Genomic DNA, 15,278 nt, shown 5'->3' on the forward strand with positions numbered 1-15,278 from the left:
GCAGGCAGATCTGTGAGTTTGAGGTCAGCTTGGTCTACATAGTGAATTCCAGGACAGCCAAGACTACATAGTGAGATGCTGCCTCAAAAATTATTGTGTATGTCTAACAAAAATTGGCGTTTTTAAAATTATTTTTGAATGTGACATTCGGGAGCATTAATTACACTTGCAGTGCTTAGTCACTGATACTATGTATTTTCTCAACTTTCTTTTATTGTCCCAAACAGAAACTGTATCCTTAAAATAATACCTATTATACTCTATTATCCCGGGTGTAGAATGGCTCAATGGTTATGAGCAATGGCTGCTCTTCCAAAGGACCCGGGTTCAATTTCCAGCATCAACATGGCAGCTTACAACTGCCCGTAACTCCAAGATCTGATGCCTTTAGTCATACATGTAGGCAAAACACCAATGCACATAAAATAAACTATCTAGTATTCTGAACTTCCCAGCCTCTGGTAATGTCTGTTGTACTTTCTCCGTAAATTGCATAGTCTAGCTACCACATAGGAGTTATACCACATATGAGTTATATGTCCTGTGTCTGGGTCATATCACTTAGCATAACTGTTGTCTATTTTGGTTGTGAGCTCTAACCTTTAAGGGCCAAGTTATCCCTCGAGCCTGAGGCCTTATATCTTGAAATGTATTCTTCTATGTGCTTATTGATTGGTTGTTTTAGGGTTTTTGAAACAAGGTCTTGCTATGATCCAGGAGTGCGGCCTGAAACTGCCTGTGATCAACATGCTGGCCTCAAACTCAAGAGATTCACTTGTCTCTGCTTCCCAGGCAGTGGAGTGAAAGAGGATAGCAGCATGTCCTTGTTCTCTATTTTAATAATTCTTTCTCTTTCCTTTATTTCTGAAGTGCATGGATGGTTTAGTGCACCGTGTACATGCAGTGCCTAAGATAGCCAGAAGAGGGCATCAGATCCCCCCTGAGACTGGGGTTCCAGAGCCACACTATGCAGGGCCTGGGAATGGAAACCTGGGTTCTTGGGAAGGGTAGCCAGCGCCCTTTACTGCCACACCATGTCTCTAACAGCCTTCTTATTTTTACAGCATCCTTGTTTGTGAGACAAGGTCTCACATAGATCAGACTGGCCTCAAGTTTAAGATGTAGTACAGGCTGGTCTGCAGCTCCTGATCCCTCTTTCCTTTGCCTTCCAAGTGCGGAGTTTACCGGTGATTTCGTTTACCCAGCTCTCTACTTTTTGTCTAACGTGAGAACACGTGTCATGACCCACATGTACACCATGGCTGTCAGAAGACAACACCGTGGAATTGGTTCTCTACTTCTTCTTTTAAGTGAATTCAAAGAATTGAACTCCAAATGGTCAGGTTTGTGCCAAGTGCTTTTACCATTGTACTGAGCCATTATCACCCGCCCACTGGGGTTCTGAGACAAAATCTCAACTCACACTATAGCACAACCTAACCTAGAACTTCCTCCTGCTTCAACCTTGGGAGTGCTTGGCAGAACGTCCCTTACTATTCCTGCTGCAGCCTCCTAAGCACTGGGTTTCTTCTCATGAAGAGAAGATGCTGTAACCGGGACTGTGCACTCACAGGGACCAGCCTGGTGGTGATGTTAAGGACCAAGTCTGATGCTTGTCCTGTTGATCAGTAAAAGATTCCTCCCAGCCTTCAAGTGATGAGACAGATGTGTCATTCCAGTCCTCAAGAGGCAGAGGATCCAGCTTGGACTATTTGAGACTTTGTCTTAAAAAAAAAATAATAAAGAGGCTACATATGTGTGCTTATCTACATTTACATGCCCCACAATACCAAACTAATGTGCTTACCTAGGCTGCCCTTAACTTGCAAACTGCCCTGCCTGCCCCCAATGGTATTCCAGACATGGTGGCAATGCTTGCTCCCACCTGCACTGGTTTTGTTTTTGTCTTTGTTGTGTCCGTGCGAGCTTGAATACCTTTTATTCAATATGTCACATACTTTATCAGCAAGCCTGCAAGGCTGGGGACATGGCTGAGTGTTGGAGGGCTAGCTGGGTCTCCAACTCCAGCCCTGTAAGGAAGAGTAAGTATCTCTCTCTGCACATGGCATTCCGGCGTGGCACGCTTACAGGCTGCCTGTCTGCAGAAGGTACTGCCTCTCCGACCAGCGAATGTCGAGGAAACGGGCATACAGAGCAATACGGCCAGGGAAATCAACGAGGCGAAAGCACAGCAGTTCAGCTGATCCACAGCAAGCTCTTTGCTTTTGCTTATAGGTGGTTTCCCTCTAGGCTCTCCTTCTATCTAAAAATTCTCTATTTGTCCCTCTGAAATCTGTTCTATTTTTTTCTAGAATTGTGATTTCTCCTGACCCACAGGGGTCCATGTTCATTGCACCATCAAAAACAAGAACGGGAGACTAGATGCCAAAGTTAAAAGCGCATCAAACACGCCTAGCATTTATTATTTTAGTCAAACCTACAGACCCCTCAGTAAACCCTCCTTGGGGCCTGGCCCCAGCAACTTAAAGCTGAAGACCTTGGGTGTAGGTGGCAGGGACAGGACTAGGTGGGGACTGGCTCTGAAACAGGGGTAGTCTCTCAAATGGAGAACGGTGTGGATGGGACAGAGGTCAGGGTTGACTTAGGGTCTGAGTGGGTGGGTTCAATAAAAAATTCACAAACAAAAGAGGGATGCATTACACCTTTGCCACCATTCCTCCGGGGCCCTGCCTTCAAGGGAGACTTCTATGTTTCCCTGGGCTGGTAAAGAGCCGGGACATGCCCTTTCTTTACCATTTTCTACAAGGTAAAGGGAAGTACTGGGGTGCCTAGACTGGGTCCACACTAATCCCTTTTATCTCCCAAAACTGCCCTTCAAGGCAGAAAAGGCAAGGTCGTCCCAAGGGTGAGGACCGAAGTTACACTTGATCTAGGTCAAAGTCTGTTCCCTCCCCCAAGAATAAGGTCAGCACAGAGCCCTCACAGGTCAGGTCCCAGGCTGGTCCTAGGTTAAGGCAGGGAGCTAAGGAACTGATCCTCCCTGCCGAATGGAATGCTTGCATGGTGTCCTGCTAAGGGTCAGGGTTAGGACTGGGGCCTCTACATGGGAGATCAGAGCCTAGTAATTCCTCCATACCTGTAATATCTGTGCTGAGCTTTTCCTATAGAGAAGGGATGGGTCCCAGGGGAACGGGCTGGATCACACCCTTACTTCTGTTCCTTGCCAGAACAAGTCAGGGGTCATAAGGAAGAGATAAGGATTAACCCTCCAGGGGTGGGACACTCTTATTTTTCTTCTTCCAGTGCCAGGAAAAGTTGAACTGGCAATTCCCAGAGAAGGAATGGAGTAGCATCCTGGCATCTCCTTTCCTTCAGAGACCTGTTTATAAGGGTCCCTAGTGGCCAGGGGCATACCCTTATCCTGCCTCCTTCTATCACCGAGGCAGGAGGAGGACCAGGGCTGAGGGATAAGGCTATGATGCTCAAGTGATGAACTGTGATTTCCCAGCTCTCTCCTGCCTTCTCCCCGACGAATGGAAAGGGGGCAGGGCCTCACCTGATTCCTCCTCCTTGCCTATTACAGGGTTGGGGCCTGATCGCAACTCCTCTTCCCCCAGATTTCCTGGACAGGACAGTCTCACAGGAGGGTAGGGAAAAAAAGGCAGGGTCTCATCCAGGGGGAGGAGTGAGGCCTGATCAGGACTCCTCTTCCATGCTGAAGCTGCTACGGCGGCTGCTGGCCTTGGAAACAGCCGGGGATACTGAAGAAAGCAGGGGGTCAGAAGCAGCCCGCAGTGGGGACAGGGCACCCCCTGACAGTCCTCCCACCATCCCCTCCTCCTCCATCAGAATGTCCTCTAGCCCTAGGTGGAAGGGGTCCCCCAGGTCTCCCAAGTGGTCGCTGGGAAAGTGTAGGTCCAGAAGGGCATCCGAAGGTGGTGCTGGAGGCTGTTGTGGAGGAGCGTTCTGGGCAGGTCCTCCTGATACATGAAACGTTGTGCTAGGCCTGCCCTCCTCCTCAATGTCCAGCTGTTCTGGCTTGAGGCTGTCAGAGACCGAACTCGTGGTTAGGGAGAGCAGTCCTGGGTTGGGAGGGACCGGCAGACCATGGATCTGGGCCTGCAGTTCTAGCTCCTGTAAAAACGAAGGGGTGGGTACAAAGTAAGATGGGGTGCAAAGCCCCTCACAGTGTCTTCATTGAAAGGCCAGCCTACTAGGTTCCAATGCATCCTCTAGCCCTCCCTACTTGCCAATTTTTATGCTTAGTCTCTGAGCCCCAGAGTCCATATGGCTGTTTTTGGAAATTAACTGAGTTAAAGCTCTTATTACAGCACAAGTCAACATATATGTGACACACATTAGACTACTATTTGGAGAATCTCTTTGCTCCCCCTCCACCCCCACCCCCCCCACCTTAGACAGGGTTTCTCTGTGTATCCCTGTCTGGCCTTGAACTCAAGAGATCTGCCTTCCCCCGCCACCCTGGAATTAAAGGCATGTGCTACCATGCCCAGATGAGACTCTTTTATTTTTTTAATATTTATTTTTGTTGTGTATTGGTGTTTTGCCTGCACATACATGCATCATGGGTACAATGCCTGTGGAGGCCAGAAGAGGGCGTCAGAACCCCTGGAACTGGAGTTACAGACAGTTGGTTTTTTTTTTTTAAGTGCTCTGGAAGACCACCCAGTGAGCCATGAAACCATCTGTTTCTTACTTCTAATTTTTAAAGGCAGAGTCTGGCCTTGGCCCTTGAACCCACAGATCCCCCAGCATCTGCCTCCTGAATGGTGGGATGAAAGGCATAGCAGAAAAGCACCATGCCAGGTATCCTAACTATTCTTGGAAATGGTGTGCTAATTATTTATCTCATCATCATTTGAATTGGGTTGCCTAAAGGGAAAACCGGTCAGCGCTTTGCCTGCCTCTACCTGCAGAAGTGCCAGTCACCCTCCCAATTTTCTCCCCTCAAACCTGAATCCGGAGCTGCAGGCTTCGGTTGGCTTGTTCCAGGGACCGCTGCCGGCTCTCCAGGTCTTTGGAGCGTTGCTGTTCCTTCTGTAATTTGCGGATGTAATCCACAGATGCCTTCAGGATGGTGCCCTTGTTCCAGCGCATCTCCCTGTGGGGCCGAGAAGAGGGAAAGATCGAATGCTGCACACGTGACTCTCTCAGGGGTGATTGTACCACGCAGATCTGAGGTAAATCAAAGGGTTAGAGTGCTTTCAATAAACCCTACGCTTGCAATCATCCAGTGGTGGCCATTATAGCCCCAAACCTGGAAGCCCTCTTGACCCTTTTTGGCTCCTTTCCTCCATGACAGCCAAGGCTGGCCTCTCAAGTGTTAACATAGGAAACTATTTTCATCTCAAGCCCTGTACTCCGATACAACCCTGCACCTAGAGTGCGTTCCCTCCACCACATGGCCTCCTCAATCTTGCCCGTTCCTGTTCTGGGCTGGGAATGAACGGAGGGCCTTGTACGTGGTAGGCAAGCACTGTGCTTAGCTACATACAGAGCTCCGTTTTTTCAGCTCTCGATTCAAGTGTGCCCTTGCTAGCTGAGGCCTGTTCAACCCTACTCTGCTTGCTGCAGCCACTGTCACCATCACACCATCCACTCATCTTCCTTCTGCTTGCCTGTATGTGTATGCACCAATAGCACCTGCCCTGCCTGATGCCCCTGGAGGCCAGAGAAGGGTATCAGATGCCTTGAAACTAGAACTAAACCCGGGTCTTCCTAACTGCTGAGTGTGCTCTTCAGTTCCCCTGTGTCCTTTTGTTTTGAGGCTGTCCTCAAACTCTAGATCCTCCTGCCTCAGACTGCTGAGCGCTGGGCTAATAGGCATACACCACCATGGCCGGTTCCCTTCTGTTCCACAACCCTCATTAGAAACGAATGTCATGGATTTTGTCTTAACTGTGTTGTCTCAATTAAAGGCATCAGATCCAAAGGACAACAGTATTTTTCATTTTGTTCCCTCTGGTGTCCTCAGAGCCTAGCACAGTACCTGGTACAAAGCAAAGGGCTAATAACTAAACCTGACTACCCAAAAGAAGTACAAAATGAACAGAACACTTGTGTTTATGTTCCACAAGGTACAGATAGGCCAGACGAACTTAACACTGTGGATTCAAAGTCGGAAGGTCTACAGTCCCCCAGCTAAGAAAGACAGAGAGCTCTTTTGGGGGTGGGGAAGTATTGTTTTTTTGATGCAGAGTCTCACTCTGTAGCCCAGGATAGCCTAGAGTTTACTATATAGCCCAGGCTGGTCTTGAACTCATGGCAATCCTCCTGCCCCAGCCTCCCCAAAGCTGGGAGTACAGGTATGAGTCTCAACCTCCGGCTCAGAGAAGTTTTGTCTGGGCAAGACTACATGGCAGACACACCAAGGAACAACTTTCCTGGTCCAGGATGCTCCTTCCACCTCCCATTGGCCTGGGGTCCCCAGCCCAGACTCACGGATCATTGGACTTGGGGATGAGGGTGCCCAGCTCTTTGATCCTATCGTTAATGTTGAATCGCCTGCGTCGTTCAACTTTCAAGAGAGGGGGAGAAAAAGAAAGAGTAGGAAAGAGTCATCAATGGGTGAAGGAAGGGAGAGGATCAGGGGTGCTGGGAGGCTCCCCATGGAAGGTGGCCCTTGAAGCAAGGAGCACGGCAGGGCTGTGTGGCGGGTGGGCAAGTGCGCCTGCTCTGCGGCTTACTTAGGTTGTGATTGTCTTTCTTCTGTCGCTCCTTCAAAAGGGCCTTTGCCTCGGTTTCTGGAAGAGAGTGAGGGTGGATATCAGGGCTTCTGGATATAGGAAGCAGAGTCACTGCAGATGCAGAGGTAGGGGCTAGTGGGAGAGGGACAGAAGCGGAGATGGGATCTTGCTTTCTCATCCAGGCTGGCCTTGAACACCTGACTTAAGCCATCCTCCTTGACAGTCTCCAAATTAGCTGTAACTACACAGTTTGGCCTCAGAGCCAGACTTGGGAGTGATTTCTTTAAAAACTAGATTTATTTTTATTTTGTTTATGGATGTTTTGCCTTCATGTGCGAATGCACACCATGTGCATGTCTGGCACCCAAGGAACTCAGAAGAGGGCAGTGGATCCCCTGGAACTTGAGTTACAGATGGTTGAGAGCCATGATGTGAATGCTGGGAATTGAACCCAGGACTTCTGGAAGAACAGCCAGTGCTCTTAACCTCTGAGCCATCTCTCCAGCCCTGTTGTCGTCTTCTTTTTCTTCTTCTTTTGATGTTTCTGTTTCTCCTCTTTCTTCTTCTCCTCTTTTTCTTCTTCTTCTTTTTTTAAGACAGGGCCTCAATACGTAGCCCATACTGATACTGTCTTCCAAGTGCTGGGACCACAATCATGCACCACCATACTGTTGTTGACTGTTTTAAAAGATGTCTTGAGCCAGGCATGGTAGTTCATGCCTATAATCCAAGCATTGTAAGGAGAGGCAGGAAGATTGCTCCAAGTTCAATGCCAGCCTGGGCTATATAGGGAGTTCCAGAGCTGGGCATTTGTACATAGCTCTGTAGTTTCAGCACTTGGGAGGCCCCAGCAAGAGGGCTGTTGGGAATTTGAGGTCAGCCTAGGCTATAGAGTGAAGCTATGTCTCAAAAAATAAATAAATAAGTAAAACGTCTCTCTTGGCTACTTTTTAAAATGAAACTGGAGTGGCACAGGCCTTCTGTTACACCCAAGATAAGAGGTAGTCAAAGAAAACAAGGTGAAAGTCAGACCAAGAGCCATGAGATAAAAACAACAAAACAAAACAAAACAAAACAAAAAAAAAAAGGAAAGCAACTGCCTTTGCTTCTCTGGGGTGCTTGGGATAGAAGCACCACAGTAGAGTCTAACAGACTCTAAGCTACCCTCCCAGCCCCAGCCCCAGCCCCAGCCCCAACCCGTTTCTGAAAAGTTCAAACCCCTTCCCTAGAACTAGACCTAGCTCCAGCTCTGGTTGTGACAGGGCAGGACAGGGTGGGATAAAGGGCCAAGTCCCTGACACTTACCGGAGATCTCACGTTTGATGTTAGGCAGCTCAGCTGGACAGGAATTGCTGACGGTGATAGCTGGGGTAGCCACTCCCTGACTGCTGTACACATCAAGTAGATTTCCAGACACAGGCAGCTGTAGACAGCATAGGAATAGAAGAGCCTCCTCAAATTCAGGCTCCTGACCCTCACATATTAAAAGCTAGCACCCCCTAATGTCAAGTCTGGGGAATTCTAGGGCATTTTTTTTCCCTTCAGGGAAGTTTCACATGGTACTTAACAGTAGGAACAGAACCAAATGAACTTTCCCTTATTTGTGGGAACTGAGTGGGGGGGATCGCCCACTCAGTCCCTCTGAAGCCCAAACTCTGAGAAGAAATATGCTGCAAAAATCCTAATCGTCAGGTTCTCTGTCCATTCTGATCTCGCATTCCAGGCCATTAGCTGCTTCCAGCCTAGCCTTCCGAACCAGCATTCTTGGAACACTCCAACTCAAATCTTTTCAGACCTTGGTAAATTATGATGGCAACACACCATCCAAACTTTGGCTTTCTGGAGAGTTCCAACCTAATCCCCAGCCTTAAGTGTGATTCCTACTTTAAAAACCATGAGCTCTCTCTTTTTTTTTTTAAAGATTCATTTATTTTTATTATATATAAGTACACTGTAGCTGTCTTCAGACACTCCAGAAGAGGGAGTCAGATCTCATTACAGATGGTTGTGAACCACCATGTGGTTGCTGGGATTTGAACTTTGGACCTTCGGAAGAGCAGTCGGGTGCTCTTACCCACTGAGCCATCTCACCAGCCCAAAAACCATGAGCTCTTATCGGTCACTTAGCAAGGTCTTGACTCTAGGTCTACCCACACATTCTGGTGGCTCAGATTCTCCAGTCTAACTCTCTCCCAGCGGCTGCTGCTTTTCTACCAGCCTAGTTTTTGTCTCACACTCTTCCTATCCTAGACACAGTCTTGGTGCAATACATTCATCCGGAAGTGCACCCGGTCCTCTCCTTTGACAAGCTGCCAGATACTGCAATCCCTCAGAAACTCTAGTTGTGTCCAAACCCGTGAAAAGTTACGATGAAGTGGATCTTTTTGTGTGTGTGGCACTGAGGACAAAACCTAGGACCTCACCCACGCAAGGCAAGCACTCTGCTCCGCTACATCCCCAGCCCCAAACTACTACCATTTTTATACAAGGTTCCATCCTCTTGGGATGTTGGGAAAAGCTGTGAGAGAACTTGCCAAAGCAAGTGATGAGGGTTCTCTGAATGGCCCAGAATCAGACTGTTAGAACAGCAAGCAGATCTCTTGCTCTGGAAAGTCACAGCCATTTTTCTTTACAAGGTTTGAGCCTCTTAGCCCAATTCATTGCAAGGGACCTGGCACATTCCAAACAGTTCAAGGTCCAACCACTTGTTATATATAACTCAAGCTTTTTGGTTCCAGTCACTACATGGCAGTACCTGAATCTCTTGGGATATTGGAACTGCTACATTATTTCCACTTCTGGTACTTAGTAGAGCACAGGTCAAGTGCCCAGATTAATAGTATGTCTATAAACTCCACACATATATATCTCCTTAAGTCTACCAGGGCCACCTCTCTATGAAGTCTAACAGAGGCCCATTCTCAATATAGGCCCTTCTCTCTTAGTCCGATGCATGGCAAGGATCGCTCATATACACACAGCCAATGCGGTTGTGGTCTTAGTGACAGACGAATGCCATAATTTTCAGACCACCTCCCTTCTTAGGGCCTCACCGTGCTGGGGAGCTGCAGCCCTGCAGTGCCTCCTGGAAGATAGCTGAGCATCTCATCGTTGTAACTGGACTCCAGGCTGATGATCTCATCAATGACATCATCAATCTGGGGGAAAAAGTAAATACTGTACAGGGTTAGAAGAACTGGGAGGGGAGGCTGGGGGTAGGAGTAGCTTAATGGTAGAGTGCTGGCCTGACACGGGCAAGGCCCTAGGTTCTATCCCAGCATCTCAGGCATTCACACACATGCAAACAAAACAATAATAAAGCAACTGGACCAAGGGCATAAAGGGAGGTTATCTACAGCCTCTTACCTCCTTTTCTGAGCTGGACCCAATGGTGAGCAGCGCCATGGGGCTGTTAGGAGCACTGCCTGTAGGACCGGTGGCATGAGCAGTTTCAGGGGCAGGAAGTGGCTGGGCACTGGAAGGCCCTGGTGGTGGGGTGAGAGCCTGGGAAGCCAGCTTGGGCCCAAGTGTGGTAGACAAGTACTGTTTGACCTGCTGCCGGCGAGCTTGCTGCAGGTGGTAGCGTGTAGGGTTCTCTAGGTGGGTCTGAACCTGCGAGATAAAAGGCCGTGGGGAAGGAAAGAAGGCACAAAAGAGCTCAAAGAAGGACCTCTGAGCCCCAGCTTGGAACTCAACTATTTTTAGGCTCATGTGGACCAACGGGGCCTGGAATTTTTGAACATTGCAGAAATATTAGATCTCCCCAAGACCCCAAACTTCTTTTTCCAGAAATCCTTTACAGCCTCCAAAATCTTTCCAGGGCTGATAAGTTCCGTCAGTTTCTAGATCACCTTGTCAGAATCCTCAGGGCTCCCTGCTACATCTCAGACACCACCCAACAGAACCACGAACTATAACACCAATGCCTTCCCTAGACATCCCAATAGGCAAAATATTCATCACAGGTACAGAAGCAAGCCTAAGAAACCATAAACACCCAGGGCACAACAGCAGACCATTTAAACACAATCATGAATTGTCCTTAGAACCACACAGATCCTGTCCAAAAGCCATGAGGACCCTGGGTAACCTCTTAGCTCCTATGAGTCACTGGGTCCCAGAGCTTCTGGATCTGTCCTTACCTTGAGTACCTCCCTGGGCACCTGAGCAGGGGGTGGACGACTCAGTGTGTGGCCACCAGCAGACACGCCAATCACAGAGATGGCTGGTGAGGCGGGCGCAGGGCTGGGGAAGGGAGCGGCCGCTGCCTGTTCCCGCCGCTCACGCCTCTCCTGTTCCTGAGCCTGGGCCCTCATAAGCTGCTGACGCAGCAAGACCCGTGATGAAGAAGATGACATGGCAGGGGTCCGGGAGCCCCCTGCAGAAGACGACGCAGAGAGTGTAGCTGGGGTGGTCGGTGTGGCCTGCAGTGATATTGGGAGGCTGTAGAATGGGAGATATGGGGCCATAGGTAAGCTACAAGTCTCTTTCCAAGCCTAAGGGTCATAGTGTCCTGGACTACATCCAGAAGCAGTTTTGTTCTCAGTGTTCCGAGACCATAATGTGTGGGTAGGAGACAGAGGTACCAGGTCTGGATGTGGGGCCTCAGGAGACGCTGGGACCAGACACAGTTCCATCACTCAAAGGTCACAGTCTGGCCAACTCCTCGAGAGGAAATAAGATTGTAGCCTTTGGCCTTATTGGTGAAGCCTCTGAGCAGGTTCACGGAGTGACTAGATACTGGCCTCTGAGAAGAAGTTTTTCTTACTAAAAACCTGAGCTCAGGTGGAACCAAAGCTGCACTGTGAAACACAGAACGTTGCTAAGCCTAATCTGGAGCTCCTGGAAGTGGGCATCAGGCTCCAAAGGAGCCCCAGACTCCATTTCCTCCCTGCCCAGGGCTCTGCTGCCAGGAGCTAGTCAGTCTAGAAAATCTCGGAGGTTTCACAATCCTCTCTTCCTGCCCCTCTTCCAGGTCCCCTCCCGTCTCTCAGAGCCCAGGCCGATGACTCAGCACATTTAGGCTTCCACCCACTAGCCTGGACGCTCTAGAGGCCCGGGAGGGTGGGTTTACCAGGTACAAAGAGGGCTGAGCAGGGGCTGCATGGCCCCACCCACCGGAGGGCGGGCGTTTAGGAAGGCCACGCCTATCCAAGTAGTCAGGTTTGCGAGATCAGTTCGTGAATTCTAGTAGGGAGATAAGGCAGGGTAAGGCATGGCCAGAGACATGTCCACCTGCTGGCCTTCTCCGTGCCTATAATTTCAGCACGGGGAAAATATAGGCTACGGAGGAGGGAAGAATGGGTTTGGGTGGGCTCCGAGGGTCCCTGGCCATGGAGTAGTAAGGAGAAAGACTGGGAGAGCAGGATCAGTTCGGCCAGTCGTACCTGGAGCGGAGGGATAGGGGTTGGCTTTTGAGCTCGTAGAAGCTGTCAGGATCGAGGATGTTTTCTAACTCGATGTCAGCAACAATCCCGGATTCCGGAAGCAAAGAATTCAGGCTGAGGGTGGGAGGGAGGAAGGAGTGGTGATCAGTGACTGCCGGGAGCTCTAAATACCCTCCCTTCCCCAGATACACGAAGCGGGCTCATATCCAGAAGGGCACTGCCTGAAGTCCCTTATCCTTTGCCTCTCCCTACCCCATACTGCTTCCTACCCACAGGCCCTTAAGGGTCAGAACAATAGAAAGGCCTGGACCCCAACTCCCTCGCTTGAACCATCACAACAACTAGGGAGGGGGGGGGGGGCGACACCAGAGGACTTTGAGATAACAATTCACTTTGAATAAGGATTCCCGGCTGCTTAGCATTCAGAGTTCTCCCAGCCCCCACACCCCCTACTGTTTTGCCCATAGCTGAAAGTGAACCCATGTCTGTACACACGCACACTACAGCGGTACCCATCAGCCCAACACTCCATTGTAACACCAACTGAATGCATCACAAAGAGATCTGGGCTTCCAGGTTCACTTTGCATTAAGAGTTACCACTTTTCTTCCAGCCCCAGGCAGAGTTCTTAGGCCGCTCCAGCCCAGCCAAATATAAGAAGGGAACTAGGAAAGGGTCCCCTCACTCTTCCAGGGAGCAGCTTCAAAAGACTCTTGAGTGCACAAGCTGCCTTGCAGGACGAGCATCTTTCTTACCTAGGAGAAACTACCCAACCTCCTACTACTACTACTTTGTAGAGAGATCAAAACACACACCCGTTTTCAGTAACAACATCCACCTGCACACAAAACAAGCCATACCTCACATGAAGGAAGAAGGCTGAGGTCGATCTAGCCTACATGCGGAGCCTCCATCTCAAATTATAAAAACAAACAAACAACCAAAAAAACCCATAGGAGCTAGGACTTGCACTAGAGCAACAAAGCAATATTCATCCCTCCTTTCAACTGTGCCCATTACTGCGATGATCAAGGCTGTTATAAGCAATCCACGATAGTTGTCCTCAGTCCTCCCTGTTTGGGAGAAAGGACCCTAGTGTCCTGGCAAAACACAGCAGGAGGGTGAATATACATCCTTACTAGATGTGGATAGCTCCGTGGTACGGCTCTTGTCTAGCAAGTGCGAAGCCCTGGGTTCCACCCACCGCATCCCCAAATAATATGCACCTTGAATTCAGTCAAGTTTAGAATCCACTAAGCTTGTGACTCCGCTCAGTACAAAGTCTCTCCCCTCCCCAGCGATGGTCTTCCTTCCTCTCCTTGCGCACAGATGGGGCTCTAAAGCCACCCAGGAAGTCGGGAAGAGGAAGCTCCGAGAGTAGCTGAGTTCAGCACAATCCCAGGCAGAGAGGAGGCAGCCCCCTCCCATACTCACACATACCACGGCACGTAAGTTGAAAAAGATGGGGGCTGGAGAGGGCAGGGCTATGGACAAGGAAGGCCTGGAGCTTCAAAGCAAGACTGATGGAGGTGAGAGGAGCCGAAAAGGAGAGACTGAGGAACCACCCAGACGGGAATGGTGCAATCGGTACTCACTCCAGCTCTAGAGACTGATTCAAGATTACACCCGGGAACTGAGAGACCGGCTGGGAGGGCGAAATAAAAGGAAGAGGGGGTGTGTGGGTAGGGAGTGGGCAGGGCCCGCTTGGCTGCAAGGCTAGGGCGAGTGGCAACAGAAACAAGACCCTCCTCTGGGCTTCCATATAAGGCTCTAGGCCTCCCCCACCCCACCCCCCACGCCTAAAAAGTGAACTGTATCTTTCCAGTCTGCCCTGCCGCATCACAATTTTAGCACCCATTGGATAAGACAAGAGGGGTTTCCACTATCTCGGCCTTTCTGTACAGACGCCAGCTGAGCGGGATAGCAACAGTAAACCGATTGGGCCCAGCAAGTTGCTTTGCTCGATTATTCACACACACTCCCGGCAGATCGGAGACCTCCCCCTAACTCCTCTAGACTCGTGCTATTCCCAAAAACACAGCACCGGCTACTGGGAATCACTAGGTGCCCCAAATAACACCTCTGCCTCCCTGGATTTTTCCCACACACACACACACACACACACACACACACTAAAAGGGGGAGGGGGAAAATCCCAGGATTTCCTTAAAATCAGTGCCTCACCTGACAGTATGCCCTCACATTCATCCCTCCGCGACCGACTCAACAATCCCCAATTCAGCTTTTAATCAGTTTCCAAGTTCAACTACAGCAAACCAGTTTCTGTATACTCCACGATCTGCCCTGCTAGACCCAGCAAAGACCCCCCCCCCAAATATGACTCTGTCCTCCTCACGCACTCCCACTACTCCTGTAAGCTTCTATCCAAGCAGATCGGTACCAGATTTCTGAGGCGCCCACCCAAGATGGGCACTCCGACGTCCTTCAAGCCTAGGCCAAGAGTCTCCAATCCCAGTCGAGGACCCCCCGTGTCCTGAAATGAGTCCCCGGGGAACCTCAGTTGTCACTCCCGGCCCCAGAAGTGGCCCCGCACCTGAGCAGCTGGGCCGACTCAGCTGGCCTGCGCTCTTCCAACAGCAGGAACACGGCTCGAGGGCCCTCCGCGCTGGCCTCTACGGCGTCCCGAGCTGGCTCGGCTGCATGAGACATGACGCCCGGCTCCGGGCGAGCCCTGCCAGGCCGGTCGGGCCTTGGCCCGGTCCCCCTAACAAAATAAGAGTCCCCCTCCCCCTGTTTGCCGCTGCCTCCTCCGTTAAGCCATGGAGCTAGCACTGCGTGGGCGGGCGGCGTCGGGAAGATGGGATGGGCCGTGAGTCATCACCCGCCCTGAACGGACCGACACCCCCCAACCTAACCCCGAACGACCGCTCGCCTCCCTCTCGTCCTCTTCCCCCTCCTCCTTGGGCTGGGGAAACTCCACAGGAAGTGACCACACTGGGGATGGAAGTCTGGTTGGGCCATACCTCCTGAGCAAGGCAGCCAGTTGCAGCAGGGAGATTGGAGAGCCCGCCCTAAGCCACGACTTCGAGCGGTAGGGAACACCGGCTTTGGCCCGCCCTTCGGAAAAGGGCCTTTAGGCCACGCCCCGGGAGGCGGAAGCAAATAGGAGAGGAGTGATTTGGTTGAGCCACGCCTTCATTTTTACGTAGCTTCCTGAGCCACACCCCCTCCCTCAAATTATCCACACCATTCTCATGCCCCC

The 15,278-nt window shown here is 50.5% G+C and overlaps 1 protein-coding gene across 4 annotated transcripts; it reads right to left on the reverse strand.

Moving 5' to 3' along the window:
- Window positions 1-2,383: 2,383 nt before the first annotated feature.
- Window positions 2,384-14,986, reverse strand: Tfe3 (transcription factor binding to IGHM enhancer 3). Of its 4 annotated transcripts, none has more exons than XM_021153070.3 (10): window positions 14,610-14,986; window positions 12,056-12,169; window positions 10,811-11,092; window positions 10,035-10,280; window positions 9,722-9,826; window positions 7,974-8,091; window positions 6,669-6,725; window positions 6,424-6,499; window positions 4,936-5,083; window positions 2,384-4,095 (listed from the first exon to the last, which is right to left on the reverse strand). In XM_021153070.3, exons 3-10 carry the CDS (start codon window positions 11,024-11,026, stop codon window positions 3,658-3,660), a joined length of 1,404 nt encoding a protein of 467 aa, XP_021008729.1. In that variant the 5' UTR covers window positions 11,027-11,092; window positions 12,056-12,169; window positions 14,610-14,986; the 3' UTR covers window positions 2,384-3,657. The 4 variants fall into 4 exon arrangements, with proteins under 4 accessions (XP_021008729.1, XP_021008727.1, XP_029329369.1 ...); XM_021153068.3 differs by having other exon boundaries at window positions 10,811-11,111; XM_029473509.2 differs by lacking the exon at window positions 14,610-14,986 and adding an exon at window positions 13,282-13,730 and having other exon boundaries at window positions 10,811-11,111.
- Between the last annotated feature and the right edge of the window lie 292 nt (window positions 14,987-15,278).

The sequence above is a fragment of the Mus caroli genome, unplaced genomic scaffold (assembly GCF_978045245.1).
Source record: "Mus caroli unplaced genomic scaffold, Mus_caroli_1 scaffold_5, whole genome shotgun sequence".
Classification (NCBI taxonomy): Eukaryota; Metazoa; Chordata; class Mammalia; order Rodentia; family Muridae; genus Mus; species Mus caroli.